The 25,024-nt window shown below is 41.7% G+C and overlaps 1 protein-coding gene across 3 annotated transcripts in view; it reads right to left on the minus strand.

Annotated features, from left to right (window-relative positions):
- MYH11 (myosin heavy chain 11) overlaps positions 1–24,153 on the minus strand; it is a 118,441-nt gene extending 94,288 nt beyond the window's left edge. For 2 of the 3 annotated variants that reach the window (XM_075011267.1, XM_075011266.1), the window contains exons 1-3: positions 23,928–24,148; positions 10,421–10,782; positions 3,562–3,718 (exon numbers count right to left, since the gene is read on the minus strand). In XM_075011267.1, the coding sequence (XP_074867368.1) occupies positions 3,562–3,718; positions 10,421–10,765 (502 nt within the window). In that variant the 5' untranslated portion in view covers positions 10,766–10,782; positions 23,928–24,148. Of the gene's footprint in view, positions 1–3,561; positions 3,719–10,420; positions 10,783–23,927 lie in introns of all 3 variants that reach the window. The other variant, XM_075011269.1, reaches the window with a different exon arrangement.
- Positions 24,154–25,024: the final 871 nt, after the last annotated feature.

Here is a 25,024-nt window from a genome sequence, read left to right on the forward strand (position 1 = left end):
GAGATTTCCCTGATCGCATTAAACTAAATTCCAGCTTTTGCCTCTTGTATGGTTATACAGTAACTTTGGGTGTAAGATGATTTTATTTGCATGTGTTTATAAGAGTAACTGCTGCTATAATTAGGCGAGGGAAGCACATTGTCAGTTGATATCTTCTCTGTGCACTACAGTGATATGTCAAAACCCTCTGCTCTTCGGTCAGACTGTGACCTTATCTCCATACCCACTCAGCCAAAGTGGTTTCCAGATAAGAAAAGCAAACTGTGTTCTCACCACATCAGCCACAGAGCTAACAAAGGCTGTTACAGTGTGGCAGCTACTGAATTCACCAGGATTTAAATGGGATTATATATATTCCTACACACACAGGCCAATGCGCCAAAGAAGTTGGGCACCTAAATCCAAATCTAGAACCTAAGCGGCTTAAACTTCAGAAGTACTCAGCACTTATGATTGCCACTGAAGTCAGCAGAAGCTGTGAGTGCTCAGGGGGCTGGGGGGAAATAATAATAATAAAAAGTCCAGCTAATTACTTTGATCCTAAATATAAATTCTGGAGCCTCACTTTAGGCTCCTAGTATATTAAATTGTTGGGTTATAGTCAACAGATGTATTTCCACGTTACTATTCAACTACATTAAAACATCTGGCTATATTTGAAGTCAGCTAAAGTTTATTATTTATCCACCATCAGTTAATATAGGCTGCAGGCAAGGTCCTACATACTAATTACACAACAAAGCCAGTCTTATACAAGAGGAGCACTGCTTTTCCTGGAAAAGCAGGGAATTAGCTTCCTTCCTTTGTGTCCTGGGGAAGTCTCATGAATAAACAATAGCCACCATTTATGACATTCCAGATTATTGATTAAGGACTGGTAACTTTAATTGCTGATTCCTTATAACTAGCAACTAAGATCATCCAGTATAAGACAGAGAGGACGCACAGACACAGCATCAGAACATACTTCTGGTCGTATTTCATAGAGTTTTGAATAAACTGACTAAATAGGAACATGACACACAGATAATACACAGTGCAAAACGCTTTGCTGAATCCTGCTCAGTTTCTCGGAGGGCTTGTCTACACTTACCTAGAGAGCAACTCTCCAGAGGTTGATCTCCTGGGGGTCAATTTAGCAGGTCTAGTAGGGACACACTAAATTGACCACTAATCACTCTTCTGACCACCCTGGTACTCCATGGGTTGTCAGGAAGTAGAAAAGTCAATGGGAGAATTTCTCCTGTTGACCTGTTGCTGTGGGGATGCAGCAGGAATTCACCTTGAGGTAGATCGACTACAGCTATGAAATTCACATTGCTGGAGTTGTGTATCTCATGTCGGCTTTCTCCCTAAGTGTAGACCTGCCCTGAATAGTAATCATATTTTTGTGTAAATAAACTTAAACTGATTAAACATACAATAAATCACAAAGAAATCAACCCTTCACAGTAGCTCAGCTATCAAGCTACAGGACCAGTTTTTCCAAGTCCAGCAATCTCAGGGCCCAATCTGCTCAGGTAAAATTTAAGTCAATGAGGACTGCAGGATGGGGTCCTTCAACAGCATTTTTCAATATCTTTCTACAGCTACTTCTGCCTATCTCAAACAATCATGGAGCAGACAGTGCAGTTCATCTGAACTCAGGGTTCCTGGACCATATTTGTAGCTGGTTCTGAGACAAGCTACAAGCTTTTCTAGAAGGCTTTAGAGGTTTATTTCTGAGATCAACAATATGAAATTCAGTAGTGATGAATATAAAGAACTACCCTTATGATGGAAAAATCAAATGCACAAAACCAAACTGGAGTGGTAGGTGGTAATGCTGCTGAAAAGGATCGAGGTATTACATAGCTGGTCACAATCTGCAAATGAGTCAATAACGTGATGAAGTAGCAAAAACTAGTCTCATATCACTCTGGGCTGTATTAACAGGAGTGTTCTGTTGCAGATGTGGGAGTTAATTGTTTCACTCTACTCTGCACTGAGGAGGCTTCTGCTGACATACAGCGTTCAGCTTTTGAGCACCACACTTTAAGAAAGATGTGGACACACTGGAGAGAGAGAGTCTAGAAGAGAGCTACCAAACAAAACAAGAACTATTAGAAAATATGAACTCTGAGGAGAGTTTACAAAAACAGGACTAGAAACTTAACTGAGAAGAAGATTGAGGGGAGGATTTGATAACAGCCTTCAGATATGTTAAGGCAGTGGTCAAACTTTGGAGGGTAGCCCCCTGCCTTTACCCTGTCATTGCCCTCCAGGAACTGGGATCAGGTCCAGGGTGTTTAGGAGGGGAGTGTGGCCAAGCCAAGTTGGCCATGGCTGGGGTGACAGCTGGGTATGAGTGTGGGGCCAGGAGAGGGGCCCAGGCTGGGAATGGGGAAAAAAACAGAGCTGCAGCTGGGCTGTGGTAGGAGCTGGCAGCCAGGCCTGCAGTCAAGTGTGGCTCTCCTCCTGGTCCTGCTCACAGCCTCAGTCCTGGGCCAGGAGTGGAACTGCGGACAGTGGCTGAGGCTGCAGGGAGGGTGGGGCTGGGAGTGAAATTGCACTGAGGCTGAAGATGGGGCCAGGTGCTAGGATGGGAGTTGGGGATGGGGTCAGCTGCGGTATGTGGCCCATTGCAGAGCTACTGGTGGGGAGGGACTCTCTGCCCACCCCACAAGGGGGACCGTCCTGATCCTTTCAAAGAGGACCATCCCAAGCCCTGCCACACAACCCCAGACATTCCACCACACAGCCTTAAGGCATTGCACCCTCAGTTTGGGGATCATCTGTTCTAACTATAGAGAGAGTTCAGTACAGGAACAGGCTTCCACGAGAGGTTATGGAATCCCCATTGCTGGAGCTTTTTAAGAACAAGTTAGACAAACACCACTGTCACAGATAGTCTATGTTTACTTGATGCACAGATGTGTGCGGAGTGGGGAGGAAGGGATAACCTCTGCAGGCCTCATCCAGGCTTTTATTTCTCTGAGTCTATGGTTTGTCACCTCAAAAGTTTCTTCCACAGTAATTTTGGGGCCTGATCCTACTCCCAATGCAGTTCATTCTTTGTACACTTACAAGTCTGGTCACATCCTTGATGTCAAAGATAGGACCCCAGCTCCAAAATGTGAGAAAGCAACCAAATAATGGTAACCGAGAAGTCACTTGGTTTTAATCTGCTTCACTGCATCATGCATAAAGCAATGTTACGAGGAGTCAGCGGAACTTAGCGGCCAGCCTTGGAATAATCTCCATTGGTAGGGAGGGAACTTTTCCATGCCCGTATTTGCCAAAACTATTTGCTTGTCTTTAAACCCTGCCCATATGACTCTTGGATTGTTTTTCCTTTTTGAGTCACATTATGTTCATGGACTGCAATTCCTGCCAAAGAATTCCTCGGGAACTATTAGAAAGCTCGGGTAGCTTTTCTGTAACCGAAGAGGGCTGTAAATCTTATTCTGACCGAGCTCCTTGCCTCACTGGAATAAACTTGTATAACAATAATGGTCTGTTGATGCTCAGGGATTTCTAAGTTTTATCACATTGCCAAGCCAAGATATTTTCCAGCCTTACCTTGCAACATACTCCTGTATGCCGTATCTGCAATAGCATAGATATGGGGTGGCATCTCATGCCTCTTCTTTCCTTTGTACATATCAATAATCTTATCTGAATAGATGGGCAGTTGTTTGTATGGGTTTACCACAACACAAAAGAGCCCTGAATATGTCTGCAATGAAAAAACAAATAGAAAAGAATGGTGTAACTTCAAATGTTTCAAGAGCTTGACAAACACGAAGATTAAACATATTTAACACAATATTTCAAAAAGTGAATCACTTTAATATACATCCTTTCACCCAACATAATCAGGCTGTATACCTTGGGTGATGCAAGAATTTCCAGTTACCTATCCACCTAATCTTGTAAATTCTCAGACTGAAGGTTGGTACTCCAAAGTGATTGACAATCCCATCTGAGTGGGATCACCATGACTGGCTTAGGCCAGGTGTACATTAGACTGTAAAGTCGACCATAGATGTGCAATTCCAGCTATGGTAATTGTGTAGCTGGAATCGATGTACCTACGATCAACTTATCTGGCTGCCCTCACCGAGGGAGGGTGACGGGAGAAACTCTCCTTTCGACCTCCCTTACTCCTCTTGAGATTGAGGAGTACTGGGGTTGACTGTCAACTCCTCACAGTTCAATTTCATGCTTCCCCACTAGGCATGCGAAATTGGACCTGGGTCAGTATCCCAGGCTGTGTTGATGTACCCTTAGACATGCTGGGGTCTAGAGCCAAAACCCAAGTCTCACTCCCCAGGGCTGAAGCCAAAGCCCTTGGACCTCAACCGGTGGTGGCAGGATTCAGGTTATAGGCCCTGGGCTGGGGTTGAAACCCTCGGGCTTCTGCTTTGTTCCCCTCTGTCCAGAGTGGAGGGTCTTGGGGTTTGCCCCTCTCCCTCTTAGGATAGTGGACCTTGGGCAGTCAGGCTTCAGTCCAGCTCCTGCGGTCATATCATAATTTGTACTGTCAGAAGAGGCTACAATGCAAAGAAGTTTGAGAACCCCCTGATATAATCATATTTAATAATGAGAGGTAGCTACAAGTACAGTAGTGCCTCAATTTACGTGAGGGGTGTGATCCCCTGCACCCTCAGGTAACTAGAATTGCGCTAAATTGAAGGGGTTGGCTTTTTCTGCAGCAGAACACATGTTCTGCAGCCAGGGAAGCAGCTGGAGCACCTGGAGCTCCTTTTGAAAGGTAAGTCGTGGGGCTGGAGGAGACAGCTGGGGAGGGTTAAGCCTAGCAGGGGGTTGGAGCTGTGGGAGAGGGACAGGGGGGTTAAGCCTGGGGTAGGTTAGGGCTGGAGGGGGGTGGTTGAGCCAGACCACGTGTGGGGAAGGTGGTTGAACAGGGGCGGAAGGGTTGAGCTAGAGCCACGTGCAGGGGTGGTGAGCTGGAGCTGTGCACAAAGGGTTTGAATCGGGGTAGGGAATTTGAGCCAGAGCCATGTGTGAGGGGTGAGCTGGGGGGACGTCGACCAGGGCCGGGAGGGAGCAGGATTTTGAGTTGTGCTTAACTTGCATTAATGTGACTTAAGCACAACTCAAAATCATGCATTTCGAGGCTTTAAGGTATGTCCAAATGTATAGTCTGAAGGAACATCATACTTTGCATACTGTAACAGTTCTCAACTTCAGTTACTTTGCTGAGGATGCACCAGTGTTCTTAACGCTTACATGTACATGGAAATGCCTCTAGAGCTGTATATGAGCAATTACAAGGAGCTGAAAAATGTTACAACCTCTCTTTATAGAAATTTGCTAAATTAAAACCACTGGATAACTGCGGGAAAAAACTTGAAACTGACATTGATTTTAAAAAAAATCTAGTAGGGTGGTATGTGTACAATGTAGAGCTGGCTGAATACTGCAAAGGCTGTTTGCGAAAAATCAGTCTAGTTACAAATTGTTGCTTATTTGCTTTTATTCCTTGACTGGGATTTTTGTTAACAGAAGAGTTTAGGAAATTTTCTTTACACGTGAATAAAGATATTTATGCAAACAAGAATATCAACTGTTTGTTGTTCATCGTTTGCTTTTCATTATTATCTTTTACTTTAAAAGGTTTCAGCAATCCAAACAGTAGCGGAAACAATAGCCCATGACATAAGAAGCTAACAGCATGCCACAAATCATGAATAGCAAGTAGTTAAAGTGAACCATTTGCAAGCACTTCACAGGCAGAAATTTGTCTGCATGACTTATCTGGCAGTTCGAGAAGATCTCAGGATCATATCTTGCACAATTCACAAACAAAGAACTATAAACACGTCAGACCATTTATTCACATTCAAAATTTCACGTTAGGATTAAAAAAGAAAATTATAAGGAAAAATTATGTTGCAGCATATAAACTAAAATAATTTAAGTATTTAACATCTTCCAATTCCTTCAGTTTATATTTACATAGATTAATTATTATTGGACTTTTTTTTTAAATACAACATTTGAGTTCTTTCATGGGAGACTGCTGCTATATGATCTTTCCAATCCTGGACCTTCGGAGTATGTCTGAGCATGAGTTTAGTTGTACAATAGCCATCACAAGAACTTCCAAAACATATGACCGTGCAAGGGTTGTATCCTTCAGCAGAGATTTAAAATATGGGCTCAGGGATTTCCCTTTCTTGACTATATTAGGAAACAGCACAAGTTTCAAAAGGAGACTGAACTCCCTATATGGTGTTAAACAAACACTGAAAAAACATCCATCAGTTTGCAGAGCTGATCAACAGATTGGTTACGCGTAAGAACTCCTGTGGTTCCTTCTGGTTAGGTTAAAGGACCCTAATGCTTGCACTTCTACCTTTGCAAATTTGCTGGTACACCTGCATGTTCTTATGAGAGAGATTAAGAAAAACATGGTCCAAATCTTCACTTCTTTCTAGGTTTCTGTGCTAGAACTGGTGCTATAGCAGGTCACTAATGCTAGATTCCCTTTGGCACTGAAGTCTTGAAGGGAAATCCCACATCCTGAAATGACCCTGTATACTGGAGAGAGAGGAGACGAGCTAAGTGGACAAATGGGGCTTCCTTCATATTGGGCAAATGTTCAGTTAAAAAAAAATCTGTCTTAGACTCATATAAACAATGTTGAAGGCCGATATATGTCTAAAACAATCAGAAGGAATGGTTTAACTGACTGAATAATTGATTCGTTTACAGCTTTTAAATAAAGGACAACTGGATGGCTATACCTTGCATATGTAACATCTGCCCCTCCCTCCACAAAAGCACATAGGCTTCCCATTTTAGAAGGGTTCTAACTTTGGCTTCAATTCACCTAGGTACTTAAGAATACACCTGATTTTGAGCATTCGACTCATCCTGCTGAACTCAATAGGAGAATTCATGAACTTTGAGTTAGGCATGTGTTTAAGCGCCTTGCTGAATCAGACCTTGAAGAGTGAGAAGTGAAGATTAAAAGATATTTCCCAATGGGTTAAATCAAGTTGTTGGTCCCATCAACATAGTTAGGCTGGACAGGAATATTCAGAAGCATAAATCACCCACATACCAGTCCACAAAAGTTCTGGAGCTGACAGACACAGCCAGAAAATAGGTTGGACCATCCAGGGATGGAAGCAGCGCCATGTTCTCTGGCTATGTATTGATTCAGTGCATCTCCTGGGCACCCTACCAAGCACAGGATGTAAGTTAAAACTTCTCTCAGAAAGTGCAGACATTATCCCTGATCCTCCCTGGGAGGTGAGCACTGCTCAGCTGTCTTCACACACTTATGGAAGAGAACCGAGCCGTACATCAAAATACTGTAGTCAAGGAAGGACACCTTGAGATAGTTCTGGTTCCAGACCAAACATATTTTTCCTATATTTCTATAATTACTGTCTGAATGTTAAGGCAAAAATTAGGTGCACATTTCCCGATATTAATGATGACATAGTTTTAATCTATCTACACAAATGGTTCCCAGTGCCTTCTTTTTGTAGGAAAAAAAAAAAAAGAGGAGCTGGTACTGAGCCAGCTCCCTGCCCCTCCCTCACAGCCAATCCCGCAGCAGGGGCTGCTGCAGTGCCAGTACTCAGTTCCAGCAAGTACAGGCACAAAAAAGCACTACTTACTCCTGATCTCAGTGTAGTCAATGGAAGTTTTGTAACTTGTTGTTCAAAATATGCATGAAATGTCTCACTGAGTGTCACGTTTATTGTCATCTTTTAGTCTAGGATTATGCGGAACTTGGTTGTTTAGAAGGCAGATTCTATTTTTTCTGAGCAACATGAAATGTTATCAAGAGGAAGGACAATTTTTATCCTTATTTCTTTTGGAATTTTCCATGATGCACTAAAATAGTCTTGGAGTTTTTCCAGAAAATTGCCACTCTCAGAATGTCAGCTACTGTGTAAGTGGTAAAGGTTCTGTCTTCTTCCTGTGCCTTATGCTACCCCACAGAAAACGTACGAAAACCATTGAGCCTTTCTCATTTGGGAAAACTGATCACTAGTTTTAAACTTGCTTAGAGTTTCTGTTTGGGAGTGCTGAAATAAAATTTTCTTAAACAGGATGATGCCACTGGGCAATAATAGGAAAGTCAACCGGATCTTTGGCTTAAAAGCTAGTTCTATATGGACAGATTGTGTTCCCTCTGATAATATTCTTATTTCACATATGTTTAGTGAGCACTATAAAAATATGTATCTTAATCTATTCCTCAGAGCTTATTTGCAGGGAGCTTTTATCATGCATGTCCAATTTTGTTGGTGAATATTTATTAAAAAGAGCAACATAATGTAAATGGCCAGGGCAGATAATCTGAATCTTCTATTCAGGTTATCCTGGCCTATGGCAAAATGAGAAGACCACATTTCATTAGTGGTGTCTTTTAGGGAAAGAGATTTTAAAACACTGTAGGCCAAAATCTCCTCTCAGTTACGTCCACGTGTTCCAAAGAAGTCAATGGAGGCACTGCATGACTAAAAGTGACGAGAAAATTGTTAGTTAAGGAATGAACGAGAATGAAGCTAGGAGTTTTGTTTAAATTCCTCTGATTTCTCTGAACTGTAACAAGTGCTCACTAGTGTTAAGTTCTTGAGTCAGAAGAAGCAGTTTTTCTGTCACAGAACAGCAGATGGAGCTGGAAGAAATACTGAATCATTGTACTTCAGAGATGTACATTAATTGATGTGTGTTAAATTAACAGCATCATCCTGAAATCCATTTAGATGAGAACATCTAAAGTAGTTTCAGATACTGTTCTTGCTCTCATGTTCCTGGGTCATTTTCATGATTTTTAAAATCATGTTTTCCTGTTTAGAAAAATGTTTTTCTCACCTCTTTTGCTGCATGAAACTCCCATAAGGAGGAATGCTAAGTATCTATATTAGAGAAACAGTAGAACTGATTATTCACGAGTGCTATCAAATGAGCAAAGTAAACACAAAAAATGGGTAAATTTTCCCTCTCCGATTTCTTTCACTTGCAGTTATGACAAATGCTATTTGTAATAGCAGCAAAACATTTTCAGGCAGGCATGTGACTTCTAAATTGACAGTGTCCTTCAATAAGCTTTAGCAAATAGTTCAATATATTCATCACTCTGATTAGAATCTAATAAACACCTCAAATGCTGAAGCTTTGCATAGTGAACTTTTTTCAGAAATTCTGATTTTGCTAGATTTGTTAAGCTCTTGTCAGAAAGGCACCAGAATTCAAACCTATTATGAGGTTTTATCTGTTGATTATTAAGTCTCTTTGTAACCACTGAAAAACTACTTAATTTTCTGCCTGACTTCTATCTTCCAATTTAAGAATTTTTCTGGAACTCTTGAGAAAATTTAAAAAAATTGTCAGGTAAGTGCCATATTTCCATCTGACCACTGGTGACAAATATCACATCAGCACAATTTATCCATCTTGTTATACTGCTGTACGTCACCACAGTATCTGTTTTCCACATAAAAACAATAGCAATGGTGAAGTCCCTACTGGACATCATAGAGTCTCTTGTTCTACAATTCAGTAGATGTGGTTATGATTAATTACAGAATTTGGTAATGATAAAATACATCTGCGTCGACCGGTAGATGGAAATATCTTGGTTGTACAAATCCAGTATATGTGAGCATCCAAAGAATTCCAAAATCATTTTGATCAGTAATTTGAACAAAAAAGGGAAACTATTTCAGAGAAGACTGGAATATACCGAATGGCATTATGGTCTTGTTTCACCATTGCACTTATGCACATAAGCAATTCTACTTGATTGCCTATAGGACTATTCATGTATTTAAATGTAACCATGTGCTGAAGTGTCTAGCTGGACTGGAATCTGTGTGCTGACTTGTACCTTGGCAACCATATTAGCTTCAATGAGAATATTGTCTGAGCAAGGACTGCAGAGTTAGGCCCCATAGATGGGTTTGGTGTTCGGTTATGGTGAGTTTAGCCGGCAGGGGTAAAGCGGGTGTTGAAGCTGGGAGGAAAGATTATGACTAAAACACTCAACTTGGGAGCTGGCTCATGCTTCCACTGAAGTCAGAGGCAACCCCCACCCCCATTGATTTCAATAGGCATAATATTCAGGCTTTTTCATTTTCTAAACAAAACCTTCAAAGTCACCATTATTCTTGCAGAATTAGCAAGCCCCTGGGCAATCCCTTGAGCCAGTGTGCAAAACAGCTACCGAGCCTGCAGCCTTAGTTACAATGGAAGAAGTCAAAACAGTGAGAAATGTAGAAAATACAAAGAAGTCAAAAGGGAAAATGGACCAAAAGCTTCCAGAAGAAAGGCACAATCCACACACACCATTAGTGTTCAGAAGCACAGAACCTCTGCATTGCCTAAAGTGTGTCCATTTCATGACAGGACTCAATCAACACAGCAGAACCAGCCTGAGTTTACTTACGTAAATTAAACCTGAGAAGTATCTTTCCCTTAGATTGTGCAGCACTGAAGCTTCATTGAGGCAAGTCAGCTCTGCCATGTCCTCCACTTTGGAGAATTTTGGAGGGTTCATCTTCTGGATGTCATCCTTGCTGATAGTAATTTTCTTTCCATTTTCAGCCAGCTCCACAATAACCTCATCTCCTTTCTCTTCCTTGATGCTTGCTGCTTCAAATCCTTGCTTTTCTGAGGGGACCCATACTAATCTTTTAGCTGACCAGTCTGCTTGGGCTACTGGGCTATTTATGAAGTTTTTGTCGACAAAGAGGAACTTCTCATCATCACTTAGCTGACTTTTTTGTGCCATTTTGGCTCAACAGTCACCTGGGGAGAAAGAAAAAAAAATGTTCTTAAAAAAAGACAAATGTGGCTTCTGAGTTTAAAAAAATGTGGTTAAACAGTGATGTCACAGACTGATCTCACATTGCTATTGCCAGTCTCATGGACATCACCCAGTAGTTCTGAATCTGGCCATAGCAGATGTTTGGGCAGATTTTCATTAATTTGTATATAACTGCCACCATCATTCAATTGCCTTAATTACTTCAGGCCTGGCTCAGTGGAGTTCACTAATATCCCTTTAAAACTGTTAATCAGATTATATTTACAAAATATGATTGGCTTTTGAAGGAAATTGTTACTAATTAGTCTTACTGGGAAACTAAAATCTTACACAAAAGCATAGAAATGTAACAGAAATCTACATTTATAAACTCACATATATGTAGGAAACCTTACACCATACATGGTTGTGTTCCGAATCAGTTTGACTGAAAGATACCTTATAGACAGGAACCAGTCATGTCATTGTAGTGCACCAGCAATTGACTTGCGTACTTTCATGCTTCTAGCACAAAGCATTCTCACTAGAAGGCCTCTGTAGTTCACTCCTTCCAGTCATCTAATCCAATAACAGATATTACCTCACCCACATTTCACAAATATCCTGGACTCATCATGGCTACAACACTTCACATAATCATCTATCTTTGCAATAGTCTGGCCATTTTTTGGGTCACATCCAAAGCTCATCGAAACTAGTGGGAATCATTCAATTGACTTCAATAGTCTGGTTCAGGCCTTTTACAGAGCGATCTAAAATTACCCTTTTAGTGCAAGCAATTCAGGAATCTCAGGTTCTTCAGCATTCTGTTCCTTAAGATTGTATAGCTTGATGTTGAGTTGGTGTTGGTTGGGTGTAGAGAGAAGGGAACGACTGTGGGGAGAATGAGAGGCAGACGAGACAGGAATGCAGTAGGAGGCCATGTCTACATTACACACTTTGGTTGATACATGTCATATCAGCATAGAACCACCATAGATATATCACTTGTGCACATCACACTGTTCTGCTGACATTGACATTGCACATATTCAGCAGATGTCCTTGTGTCAATGCACAGTGAAGTGCATGCTGGGAAGGTGTCCCAGTGTGCAATCTACCTTCATCTAGTCTTTTAGGAAGTTTTGACAGTGCTATGTAGGAGTGAGTGGGCGCAAGGGGTCTGCTTCCCAGCATGCAACTGTCTCCATCCCACAATGTCATCCGTATCCCATAATTATTGTATCTTCACAGTCCACTACCTCTAACAGAAGTATGGTGCTTGCACAGCTTTGCGCTATTGTCATGCGCATTGAAAGCACAGGGTGTATGATCTTCTGGTATTTGCAGAGCCATGAGAGGAATCAAACCAGTGAAGAACATGATGATTTTGTGGAGAACAGACTGCTGTGGGACACAGTGAGAAGAAGCTCAAGATAGTTGATGGTGTTCGTGGAGCAGATGGTGGAGCACAGCTTCTGGGCCCGAGAAATGAATACTGAGTGGTTGGATAGCAGCATAATACAGACTTACGATGATGAGCAGTGGCTATAGAATGTTCAGTTGGATAAGACCATATTCATAGATCTGTGTGCTGAGCTCACCCCAACCCTCCAGAACAGACACACTAAAAGGATATCTTCACTGGCAGTAGAGAACTGAATGATGGCCATGCTCTGGCAACAAGTAATATTGGATTACTACTGGACAGTGTGAAATCATTTTCAAGTTGGAAAATCTGCTCTGGGAGCCATTATCATGCACATGTGCAGGGCCATTAATTGTCTAGTGCTACACAGAACTTTGAGTCTTGGCAATATGCAAACCATTGCTGATGGACTTGCAGCAATGAGGTTCCTAAAATGTGGTGGAGCAATAGGTGGCATGCATATATCTATTTTGGCACCAGGCTACCTTGCCACAAAGTACTGCAACAGAAAGGGCATCTTTTCTGTGGTCGTGCAAGTGCAGGTGGATCTCCAGAGACGATCCACTAACATCCGTGTTGGCAGGTCAGGGTATTTGCATGACACTTGCATCTTTAAGAACACAGGGCTATTCAGAAAGTTATAAGCAAGGACTTTCTTTCCCAATTGGCAGATTACCATCAGTGATATTAAAATGCCAATAGCTATCCTCAGAAACCACTCATTCCTCTGGCTCATCTAGCCATATACCAGCCCCCTCAACAGTACCGTGGAAAGAGTCTACAACCAGTTCAGTAGGTGCCAAATGACAGCTGAATGCATTTTTTGTGGATTGAAGGGCTGCTAGTGTTTCCTCACAAGACTGGATTTCAATGAAAAAAACATCCGAGTGGGTATAGCTTCCTGTTGTATCCTGCATAATATATGTAAAACCAAGGAGGAAAAGTTGTCATTGAGGTGGAATGGTTATCTGCCGAATTTGAATAGCCAGACACAGGGACTATTAGAAGCATTCAACATGGAGCTATATAGCTCAGGGAGGTTTTGAAAGATATTCTGACTGTGAGTAACAGTAAGGCATTTTGCTGTACTGTGGTCTCCTTGGGCCAGCTGCTTTTGGAACTAGTTAGGACTTGTGTGGTGCTTGATGTACATCTATGCAGTTACCACTTTCAATACACCTATTGATTTTGCAGTGGTTACTTTACTTTTATGATTACTCTATTTCTTATGCTTCCTCATGGATCCTATGAGTTATGTCACACCATACAATAACAAGTGGATGCTTTCAGAATTGCTAAGCTCCCCACAGCACATATTGTGAACTAGTAAAGATGAGTTCTTTTACAAATAACAGAATTTTATTCAGCAATAAAACCTATCAAAAGAAAAATCTGTGCAATTGTACAGTAAATACATAAAAACTTAATAAATTGATGAAAGAGATCTTAACAAGGCGAAAGAACATTCATGTCCATTTTACCTACACATACAGCAACTGTGACTTTCATAGGTCAGGTCATGTGAAGATGTGGTTGTCCTTAATGTCACCCAGGGTAAGTGGTAGGGTAGGGTCCCCTGATGCCACGTGGAATGTTTGGGCCTTAGTAGGGAGGTGCTGTAATGGAGTTCTCATGGACTGCAATTCGACGGTGAGTCTGCGATTGTTGAACTCCACAAGAGTCCACAGCAAAGAGAAGCTCCGTTAGGTGCACCTCAGTCTAGCACATCTCCATCTTTTTCCTGACAGGGCTCCTGATCCTTTCTCTTGTCCACTCTGTCTTTCTTCAGGCCGTCTGCAATGTTCACCCTTCAGGCCCATTGCTTATGGTCTGATGCAGCGCTGACTTGCTTGATCTCATTGAACTTGTCATGCCAAGTCTTCTTTCGCCTCCTTTTCTGCCTCAGGTGTTCCACAGATGTGGTGAGGGGGACCTCACAAGGCCACAATGGCAACAGCTACAGATAAAAGACAGAGAGTCAGTAGAGTCACAATAGAACGTGAAAGTTAAGCGCCAGAATTCCCTTCTCTGATTCAGCTAAAGTTTTAAACAAGACCTGCTCATTGACACTTCTGTTTCAGAATATCTGTGCTGAGTATGGCCAGTCAGGGTGAGGCAAATTAGTTGGGATTTGCTCAGTTGCGTGAAACTATGAATACAGGCAATGGCACTGAATACTGGCACCATTTTCCAGAGATGATGGTGATTTTAGCTGATATATATCATTCCTGAGGATGACAAACACACAGACATGGTGGTTGCTGGTGTCCTGAAGCTGCCAGGCCTGGATGCTGCTAGCCTGTGCACTGCAATGATGCCTGCCAGTTATCACTGACTGGAGTGGAAAAGTCCAACAAGGAAAAAGGAGGCCACCAGCTGTAAAAACCTTCAGAAGAGAACTGTAGAGAACCTCCATGAAAGTTCCACTGAGATCTCAGAGAAGGATTCAGGGATACCCCTGTGAAAATAAACAAACTGTTCCATGCGCCCCTCCTTCTCTTACCTAACTCTACGGGGGAATAAAAAGCAAGTAACTACTTTTCTACCACTCTTTGTTAAACTGCTACCCTTCCTAGTGTGAGGAAATTAATGACAAAGTCAATAGCTGTATCCTGTTAAGTTGGGAGTAGAATACAATTATGCACTTACCTGAGGTTCCGTCTCATGCTCTGGGCTCACCCTTGCTTGAGTGCTGAGACTGACTATGTGGTAGAGTCTCTAATGGGTCCTGGCTCATAGCACAGCGGGACCCACCCCTGGTCGCATGTGTCCCATCCTCTGCCTCTTCCTCCTCCACCTCCTTCTCATTCTGGCTGTTTACACCAACGGCCTGTGACTCGGGCTCCTTGGAGATATCCCATGGTGGTCTGTAAGATGGTGGTGACAGGATCTCTGATGCGTATGGCACACAGCTCTTTTTCCAAGTGGCAGGTCTGTGGCCTGGCACCAGTTTGACTGTTCGTCTCTATCTCACCTTCCGGTAAACCTGATCCGGTTTCATCACTTTCCCATGGCCCAGCTGCTGGTCCCTGTCATACTCCTTTTGCAACCACCGAGCAATCTACTCATCAACGTCCATGTGTCTATGTCTGGTCTGTACTGGTGCTTCTCCTGACAAGCCCAGGAGATCCCATATCTCCTATCTACCCCAAGCTGGAGTGTGTGAGGAACACAATCAGCTGGGAAGTTGCACACCACAAAGGAGACCAGCTGGGTGTCTCCTCCAGCTGAGCAATTAGGAAAAGCATTTCAAAAATGTCCAGGCCTTTAAGGGGAATGAGGAGAGGAAGTGGGAGCTGTCATCTGATCTGTGTGACCCCTGAGAAGGGAAGTTCACAATTGTGATGGAAGCATTTGCTGTCAGGCGTCGTGCAACTGCTGCTGTAGGACTGCTAGGGTCAGCATAAGTAACACATTGTCTACACATATGCTGCATTGATCTCAGTGTAATCCTGGCTCAAGGTCACTTGGGGAGATGGTGTTCCTGTGTCCTTGTAACAGGCCACTTTAAATGTAACCACTTCAACAAAATTGATGCAAGGTGGCATATGTTGACCTAACTTTGTAGTGTTGACCATGCCCTCTTTGTTGAAAATATTCATTTGTATCAATCATGCTAAACCATGTAAAAATAGACCTAGATCCTAGGGTGATGGCCACCATACAGAAATAACTAGAATATGGGGAATCAGAGGAAGAAAATATAGAAGCTAGGAACAAGGTTTATTTAGGCCACTTTTCACTTTGAATTGTTAGGTCTCTGTGGTCACACAGTAACCCTTCGCTTACCACAAACTGAATTCTGATGAAGCTACGAGTTAAGTACACGCTCAGTGTCTGTGCTGGGGTTTTACTGCCCATATTGCTTTGTCTTTACCATGGCTGCTACCTGCACTGCTGAGATCCAAGTTGGCTTCAATAGGCTAACCATTCACAGCTTTTGCTGTGTAGACTTAGTCTCAGTCAGAAGGGCGCAGGAAGAAGGTTGGTAGTTACTGGGCAACCCCAGTAAGTGTCGCTGAAACCCTTCAGAAGTTTTCCACTAAAGGCAAGCTGTCTCAGACCTACCACACATCCACCGTCTGAGAGCTGACCCAATCAGAGCTCAGTGGTGAAAAGACTGGGGACTTGGTGGCACTCCTGAGGTCTCAATAACTGAACAATGCAGGACTATGGTGCATCTCCTGTGTCCCAGACCCTGTGTCGCTTTGGAGCCAAATTCCTTATCTTGCTGGAAGTTGAGGAGATGCCTATTGACTCCAGCTCTACAAGTGCTACTGGCCACGAGGCTCTACAGACTGCTTTGCTGAACTGAGGCATTTGGAGCTGCCGTTCTCCTCTGGTTCTAAGGAATCCAGTTCCTTGAATTTCTTGCTCTGAAACGTATGTAGCAGCAACCAGCTGGGGAAATGTGTGTAACCCAGCAGAATTACAACAAAATAGCTGATTTGGAAATGTTTTCAGAACCATTTTTAATGCTGCTAACAAATTGCCTACATTATAGTATGAAATTGAATTGCACTACCTTAGCTGTTTAATTATGTTGTTGTGTTATTCGTCAAAGTCCCATAAAAGACTGACCTCTGCCCTGTGCTTCGGCAGAGATGTGGACTGAGGCTACGTCTACACTATGAGATAAATTCGATTTTTTTAAATTTGATTTTGTAACACTGGGTTTTTAAATTTGAATTTGGGTATCCTCACCTCCCTGCAAATCCAGGCAAAGTCAAGTTAGTGACTCCCCTCCCCCAACCCCAGCCCCACCCCTGGTGACAACCAGCCCCCAAAATCTTAAATTCACAGGCTTCCTGTTACCTTACTTCCTGCACACCTGCACAGCATCAGAGATGCAACTGGCCAGAATGGATAACTGGAGGACATTGTGGGATACATGTGGGTCTCCTCTGGAGGCCAATAAAACCATTTAAATTGAAGCTATTTCTACACTACCATTAATCTGAACACTTACATTCAAACTTCCTGTTAATTCTACTCGGAGTGTAGGAATAAGAACATCAGCCACAGTGTCCACTAAATTCGAAATAATGGTATTTGATGTGTCAGCAAATTTAAAATTGAGCTAAGTGCCTTAGATCTGAATTTATGCGGCAGCATCGACATAGCCTTAGGTGCAGGAAGAAGGGGAGTGCATTACAGTTCCTCCTAACTAGTTATATTTACTCAGTCAGGTAGTGAAATTGACAGTGTTATAGGACTCATTTGGCTGAGATATGCTTTTCAGGGACAAGGTCATTGTAATTTTGGATCACTGTGTCAGACATCACCTAGAGAAACAGAAAGCCTTGGAGACACTAAAAGGACATGTGATAGATTTATCACCTCTATTTAATCTTTGGTGGTTTTACACAAAGGATCAGACAAAAACAATGCATAAATAGTGTCTATAATTCAGATTCTCATTGTACTACTTTAAGATGAATAACAAAACCCTGTTGCATCCCTAGTTCTTGTCCTATTAACCACACAGTTAACGTAAGATGAGACACAAACAAGATGTCTTGTTCTGGGTGCCTGTTGACTTGCCAGTGTAATCATGAAATAATTAGCAAAAGAACAAATTCCCCGAGTGCATTCCAAAAAGACAGAAACAAACGATTTGCCAAACAATATTTTAAACTATTTTAATTCTGCTGGAAAAGTCAGATTAAGAAACAGGCTCAGAAGGTGGGGGGCGGGGGGGAAAGAAGCCATGAGTTTAGCAGTCTCTCAGAGTGAGACTGATTCACAACTCTGGTGAAGCCATCTCAATTGACTCTTCCCATCCTAATCAGATAGTGACAGATCATCTGTCCAAGCATACAAGCAGAGCACAAATAACAAGTAAAAATGTAACAAGCCTGAAACCTATCTTGGCACATCAAGCATTATCTGACATAGTGCTGGAACAGAGATGGTATAAGCAGGGATGCTGTGCCAGCATCCTGTACCTGACTCCAGAGGCACTCAAATAAATCAGTTGCAGTTCCTCAACTGAAAGCAGTGGGAAGTTGTGGCCACTTCACTTCCTCCCATCCAGAAGTGGAGCAGCTTCTTCCAATGCTCTGACTGATGGAAGACCTGTCCACGTTGTGTCAGCAAGTGAGTGAATTGGTGATGGCAAGCACAGATAGTTGTAAGAGGTGTCCCTTAGCCCATCACACACACTCCAGAGTGGGACAAAAAGGTGTCTGGGTGGTTTTCAAACATCAGAAACAAGGTCCTCAGTCCGGTTCCTTGATGATGCAACAAGGAAGATAAAGGGATGAAAGTAAAAGCACTAAAGCAGGGGAGAGATTATGTAACTGCTCTGGTTTGCTCTGGTTGCCTGGTTCTGCCAGAAGAACTAAGAAAAAAGAAGCAGCAAATCTGGGGAGAAAAAGACAAGGAGGAAAAATGGGAGAAAGGGCGATGAAAAGGCCAGAGACAAAACACAGGCCTTTCCTCTGTGACAATGAATTGAATATCTGCAGCTTTCAAACACAAAATTAATTTCAAGGAGTTCAAAAACCAGTGTGTGGTTGGGCACTCCCGTCAGCCAGTGCGACTACACACAGTCCTCATGTAGAAGGAGACGTGAATCAGTGTGAACATACTCACCCAATTTCTACCTGGCCAACTGCACACACACACTTTACTATCCAACCATCACATTGGGGCTGTGTCTACACTACAAAAATAACTTTAAAGTAACAGCGAAGTAGGGCACTACTCCATTTCCGGGAATGGAGTAAGGACTTTGAAGTTGGGTACCCTACTTCAAAGTTAACTTCAAAGTAAGGAAAAATCTGCTGGCTACTTCGAAGTAATGCCTAACTTTGAAGTTAACTTCATAGTTAGTTCTTAGTGTAGATGCACCCTGGGAGTAACATGAATTGTACACCTACAAGAAAGACTTGGATTTTTTGAGGAGCAGGAGGGAGTTGGATGATCAAATCTAATTGAAATTCAGTGGAAGTTGGGCATCTGACTTCTTTAGGTGCCTTTGGTAATCTCATGGACTTCCCTATCAATAGCTTCATTTTACTGACACTGGCATTGTCAGAAGAACACAAGATGGAAGATTTGTTCGTTGTGTCTGAGCACCAGCTGAACCCACAGAGGGGCATAACAGTTTTAGTCTATTCACATGGGGGCCTGACTGGTGTCAGACTTCATCATGCAGAACTCAAACTGTAGTTAGTGCTTTCTGAAAGGTCCATATGTGAAAGGCTGGCAGGAGATGATCCTGGAGGCCCATTAAATCGTCAGGAGAGAACCGCAAGAGAGAAATATTTGACCTACGTCCAGATGAAAGCAGAAAATGTTCATTTATTGTGAAAGAGCTGGTAAAGCAACATACGGTATTCTCTAAAAGACCAAATACTACTCCCAGTAATGTCAACCAAGAGCTCCCCTATTTACTTAGGATACATGACACAGATTTAGATGTAACTGAACAATTAGGAGGTTGTAATGAATATTGTTACTTGGAAAGGGCCCATCTGTGATAGTGTAAACCAACCGTCCAAGTCATTCTCTGAGCCGATGTCTTCAAAAACTTCCCCAAATTCTAAAAACTCTAATATGATTAAGAGCCCTACTCTGGTGTAAATTTGGTCACTGGTTAGATAATGGCCTATGGATTTTTCTGCTTTGTCACCCAAAGATTAAGAACAAGTTCTTACTGTGCCTATAAACACATTGAGAGAAGTCACAAGCATCTCACAGATACAAACAGATACTCGGGAAAGAAAACTCTGTCCATACTGAACGGTGTTCTTCTGTCTCTTAAGCTATTTTCCATATGTGAGCCATTGTTGCTACTGATGAATTTTGGCTTGAAGTTAATTACCGCTTTGAGTTGCTGCAATAGTGAGCCAAATTCCACTCTGCATGAGGCTACCCCTGAAAAGTGCCCAAAAGTTTCAGTCAGTGCTGAATGTATGTATCCAGGAGTAAGATTTGGTTGATATTCAGGAGGTATTGTGTAAGGTTGCTCATGTTAAGCTTTCTCACTGCACCCTCTACATGTGAAACATATAGGAAGGTAGATTACAAATAGGACTCAAATTAAATTATATTTCTCCCACTCCCCAAAATACATGTATTAACCCCTGTCCCCATCCCTGGTCCTCCAGGTGGTCTCTTTTCTTCCTACTATTTATGAGCCCTTGATCACTTACTTGTGAAGTGTGAATGTTTTGTCTTCAGAATGCGCCAATCAGCAAAACAAAGTGGGTGAGTGGGTGCATAAAATATATGTTTCTACACAAACACCCATGCGCATGAACCCCTACCTTCTCAGGAGAGGGTGCTCATCCTTCTTTCTCCCCAACCCCAGCTCATCTCTACATGGTCTTCACTGCCTTTCCGCACCTCATTTTGAATGACAGAATCTGACAGCTGTGCTTTACAATCAATACACACAGTGTATATAGGTGTTGGAGAAAAACATAAACATGTCCAGGAAGTGCACTTATTTAAACCTTTGTTGACCTAGTGGTGTTTCTTCCCTGGTCATGGCTAAGAGAAACCCTTCTTGTTTAAGTGGGAAAGCAATTGCTCCTCACCCGTTTTTTCCTCAACACGTGTCCCAGTACAAAAGGCTTATCACCGGCTTACGGAAAATATATGGGAGACTATCATCTGCTTATCATCACTGGCACAGTATTACTTTCATAAACAATTCATGTCTTCATAGGGCGTACCAAAGCAGAGAACACAGCAAACAACCAGTGGTTTGGCCCAAATTCATAATTTCTTGTGCTACAATAGCACCTTAGGCAGATCTTCCTTATCTCTTTCTTGTCTGGGAGTGGCAGCTGGGGAGCCAGGAAGTATTTCCACCCCAGTCCCCACACAGATACGAACCTAAAGAATATTCTTAATTTTAACAGGAACTGGATGGCGCAGGAGTTGCTCTTAACACCCCAGGTCTGGCATAAATTAAAGCACTGCCATAGGCATACTAGTTTGTTTTTTCTGGCTGGATAAGGGTTAGGTGGATATTACTGCACTTGATATGCAAGTGATATTGAAGACAGTAAAATCAAACATCAGATGTCACTAGATTCAGCATATCCAATTTCTTGAAGCAATCAGCAGCCCTGTGGTATAAACGTGGCACCAGAAACTTGGAGTTCCCAAGTTTGCCTTTCAGACAGACTTCTCTTATGACTCTTGACAAGACACAATCTCTGGATGTCCTGAACTATGAGGATATTCCATGTGTGTTAATTAGTTTGCATTGTTCAGCACTTGAAAATAGAAAGTGTTAATTTATTAATAGGTTCAATTTCTCTGGAGATGGTTTTAAGAATGTGCATTGTAATGGTTTCATATGCTTCTCTCTTCTGATCTCTCCTTTTAATGAAATTCTCACTATTGAAAAACTCATCGTTAGTATTTTTCTTTGAATTACCTTGTTTGATTGGCAGACTTCCCAGGCGCTCATCGTCCAAGCTATTATATAACTGATTGTGTAACTGACAGTTAAAAATTTCAAAGAAATCAGAATAATTGCTTTATCCTAAGTGGTTATATACATTATGAATTACAGAAAAAAGCGAGTAAGTCAGTTTCCTGCCTACAGAATTGAATTTACAATAATGTACTCTGGAATATGGATGTTTGTTCACTAGACTATAAACAGCATGTACTGACCCAACCTTCAAAAAGAGCCATGAATGAAAAGGCTAAAGAAACTTTCCCTTATTCCACGTAACATGAACAGGTTTAAAAGAAAAGTCAGCAGATACACAACTAAGAGTCATAGTAATTGTTAAGAGCTTTGGATCCACTGCATACATCCATGCATGATGCTACCATATATGGTCATGTTCTTCTCAATACTAAGTGTTCCACAAAAATGTAATGATAACAAATTCAAAACAAATACCTTTTAGGGAATAACATGTCCATTGCAAATGTGGTAATAAAAACATTGTTTACATCCAAGTGCATAAAGCCTGAGCAGTAACATGAACTCAATTAACACTACCACTCAATCAAGCTTTTAGCTTTCCAGTAGTTAATATTCCTGTAGTTCATACTTTGAGTTTCAGGGCTTGAGATTTAAAAGTGATGTGGATTCTTAGTTCAGAATTTCAGCCCTTTCCAAAATACATTCTTAGGACCTGATTGGTACTAGGAACTTTTGAAAAAAATATAATTTATTTTTGAAAAAGTTTATGAACATTTTTGCAATAAAAATAATATAGTTACAAAACATCTAACAATGAAAAAACAAATTACGTTCACTGACTTTGCTATCCCATGTTTGAATTAACTAAAATAAGTGAATATAAAAGTCAGTGAGACTTAACTGCGATGCCAATAATGCTTTCTATACTGCCATCTACTGACATTTTTCTTAAGTCACACCACTTCTATTACCAAGTTAAGTTTATCGCATAATTTCTGTCTCTGAGACTGGAGGGAAAAACATCTTTAAACCTCTGCAAATGAACTACACCAACAAGTGCAACTCATTAACAGTGAAGAAATCTGGTTTAGTGGTGACCTCTTTCTAATCTTAACATGCATATCTATCTTATTTATTGTAACAGAGAGAAAGCTGTGCTAGTCTATATACTATCAAAACAAAAAAGCAGTCAAGTAGCACTTTAAAGACTAATTCTTAGAGAGCATGTTGCATAGATGCCTGCTGTAGTCGGTATAGTACGTTGATTGTACGTAGTACGTTGATTGTAATGAGTTTTTCACTGTCAGTCCCTCAGCAATGGAGATCCATCAGCTACATGAAAAAACTCGCCCAGAGCCAGACAGACATCATCTTTCTCTCCAAATACAAGAAAATGGACATTGTACCCAACGGACTGACAGTGAAAAACCCATTGCAATCAACATACTACACCAACTACAGTGAGCATTTATGCAACACACTCTCTAAGAAACTGAGGAACCACTTAATCAAAATTCTTTACAATAAACAAAAGATGATCAAAAATGAACTCTCTGATTAGTCTTTGAAGTGCTACTTGACTGCTTTTTTGTTTTTATGTTATTTATGTAATAGTAAAGGGGTTGATATAAAAGTATTTTCTAATGCTTCTCTTTCATATTTAAAAGGGTTTTTTACTGTGCAATTAAATATAAAGTTAACAAAGCTAATTATATTTTAATCAATATAATACCTTTATATTGTAATCAATTTAATATTAAAACTTAGTTACTCTATGCATTACTGAAGACAGATTAAAAAACCATACTGCTAAACTACTACTGTTTTTATTACAACTTCTTTACTGGACACACATGCAAAGTTAACTAGTTTTTGTGCCTGATACTGTCTAAAAAATTGCTACAGAATTGAAAAATTTTATTATATTATACACATCTCATGTATATTTATTCCTCTATTCTTTCTATGAATTGATGCAGTGATAGCCCTGATATAAAACAAATGATGAGTTTCTCATGCCACATGCAGGCTTTTTCACAGTTCTCATGATCTTCCAGTGAATTTTAACCTGAATGCTCTTTTTGCAATATGCAAACCAGGAGTAAGCCAATCAAGCGTATTTTGGGGGTCAGTCACAATACAGTTTGTAAGGTAAAGCAATGAATGTTTATAACCAGAAAGTAATTCACACATAAACTGCTTTTGCCAAGACACACTATTACTTAGATTGCTAAAGTAACTATGTTGTAAACATCTGTTCACTCCCTGCCCCCTCCCGCTGGCAGCAGAGTCCCTCTGGTCACTGTAGTACTTACAGATATCCAATTAGGGAAGCAAAGAGTGAATTGGAGAGGCCGGATCCTGTACAGCTAACAGCTGGAACAGTCCAAATCCTCTCTGCCTTCGCAGCCTCTCTATATAGAGGAGGAGAATCCAGTCAATGGGGAGGGGCCCTAGAAACCACCTCCTGCTGGAAACCACAGTACCTGGGCTAAAAACCAGAGACCATCAGAGAAGACCCCTGTTCTGGGAGGGCCCAGGTCAGGGCTGGCGACTCCTCCCCAAACCTTTCATTGAAATGAACAAACAAAAATCCAAACAAGGTTATGAACCTGGCTATCCACCCTTATTTTCTGACATCCAATTACATCTAGTGCTATCTAGCAGATGCCTGAAATTGACAGGTTTGTTTCTTTTTACCACTTCCCTGAAAGAAACTGGGTTGTTGCTTTGGACCAACCAAATGAGACACTTTCACCCCTTCCTGCCTTACATGAACTGTCTCCCCTTGTACACCTCCCAGCTGGGGCTCCAGTAAGACGGCAAACCCAGACCACAGGTAGCCTGGAGCTGTGGTCCCATTACTTTCGCAGACTATCCGCCTATTGATGTGGAGCTAAGATGGGTTCGGTATGAGTTGCTTGGGAAAGGGATGTTATTCCCAACACAGCAGAAGTGCAGGGGTGGAGGTCTGTCTGTCTCCTTGTGTTTATGTAACATTTTGAGCTTGGGGCTGTTTTAAGCCTTGTCTGTCTCTGGGGAATAAGAAGGTTCTTTTTCCCAGCTCCCCACCAATTTTGCAGAAGTTGGTCTTGCTTTTTGCAGCTCATCCTGGTTCCTGAGAGAGTTGTAAATAACTTATCCATACAAACATACTTCCCTCTGGCCATAAAAGGAAGAAGAGGATGGTTACATGGCTGTGGGGAATGGTGGAAATGTAGTGGAAAAAAACAGAGGCAGGCACCAGCTGCTGGGGGGAGTGAAGGACATGAAGGTGCATGGAGCCAGTCTTGGGAGTGAATCTGGTCCTTGTCAATCCCTCTGAAACCTTCAGGCCTCAGCTGCACACAGCCCCAGCAGCAAGCAGTTTTGTTCAGCAAGACCAGTGCATGGGAGACATCCCAAAAAGGGA

This window comes from Carettochelys insculpta, chromosome 16 (assembly GCF_033958435.1).
Source record: "Carettochelys insculpta isolate YL-2023 chromosome 16, ASM3395843v1, whole genome shotgun sequence".
NCBI lineage: Eukaryota > Metazoa > Chordata > Testudines > Carettochelyidae > Carettochelys > Carettochelys insculpta.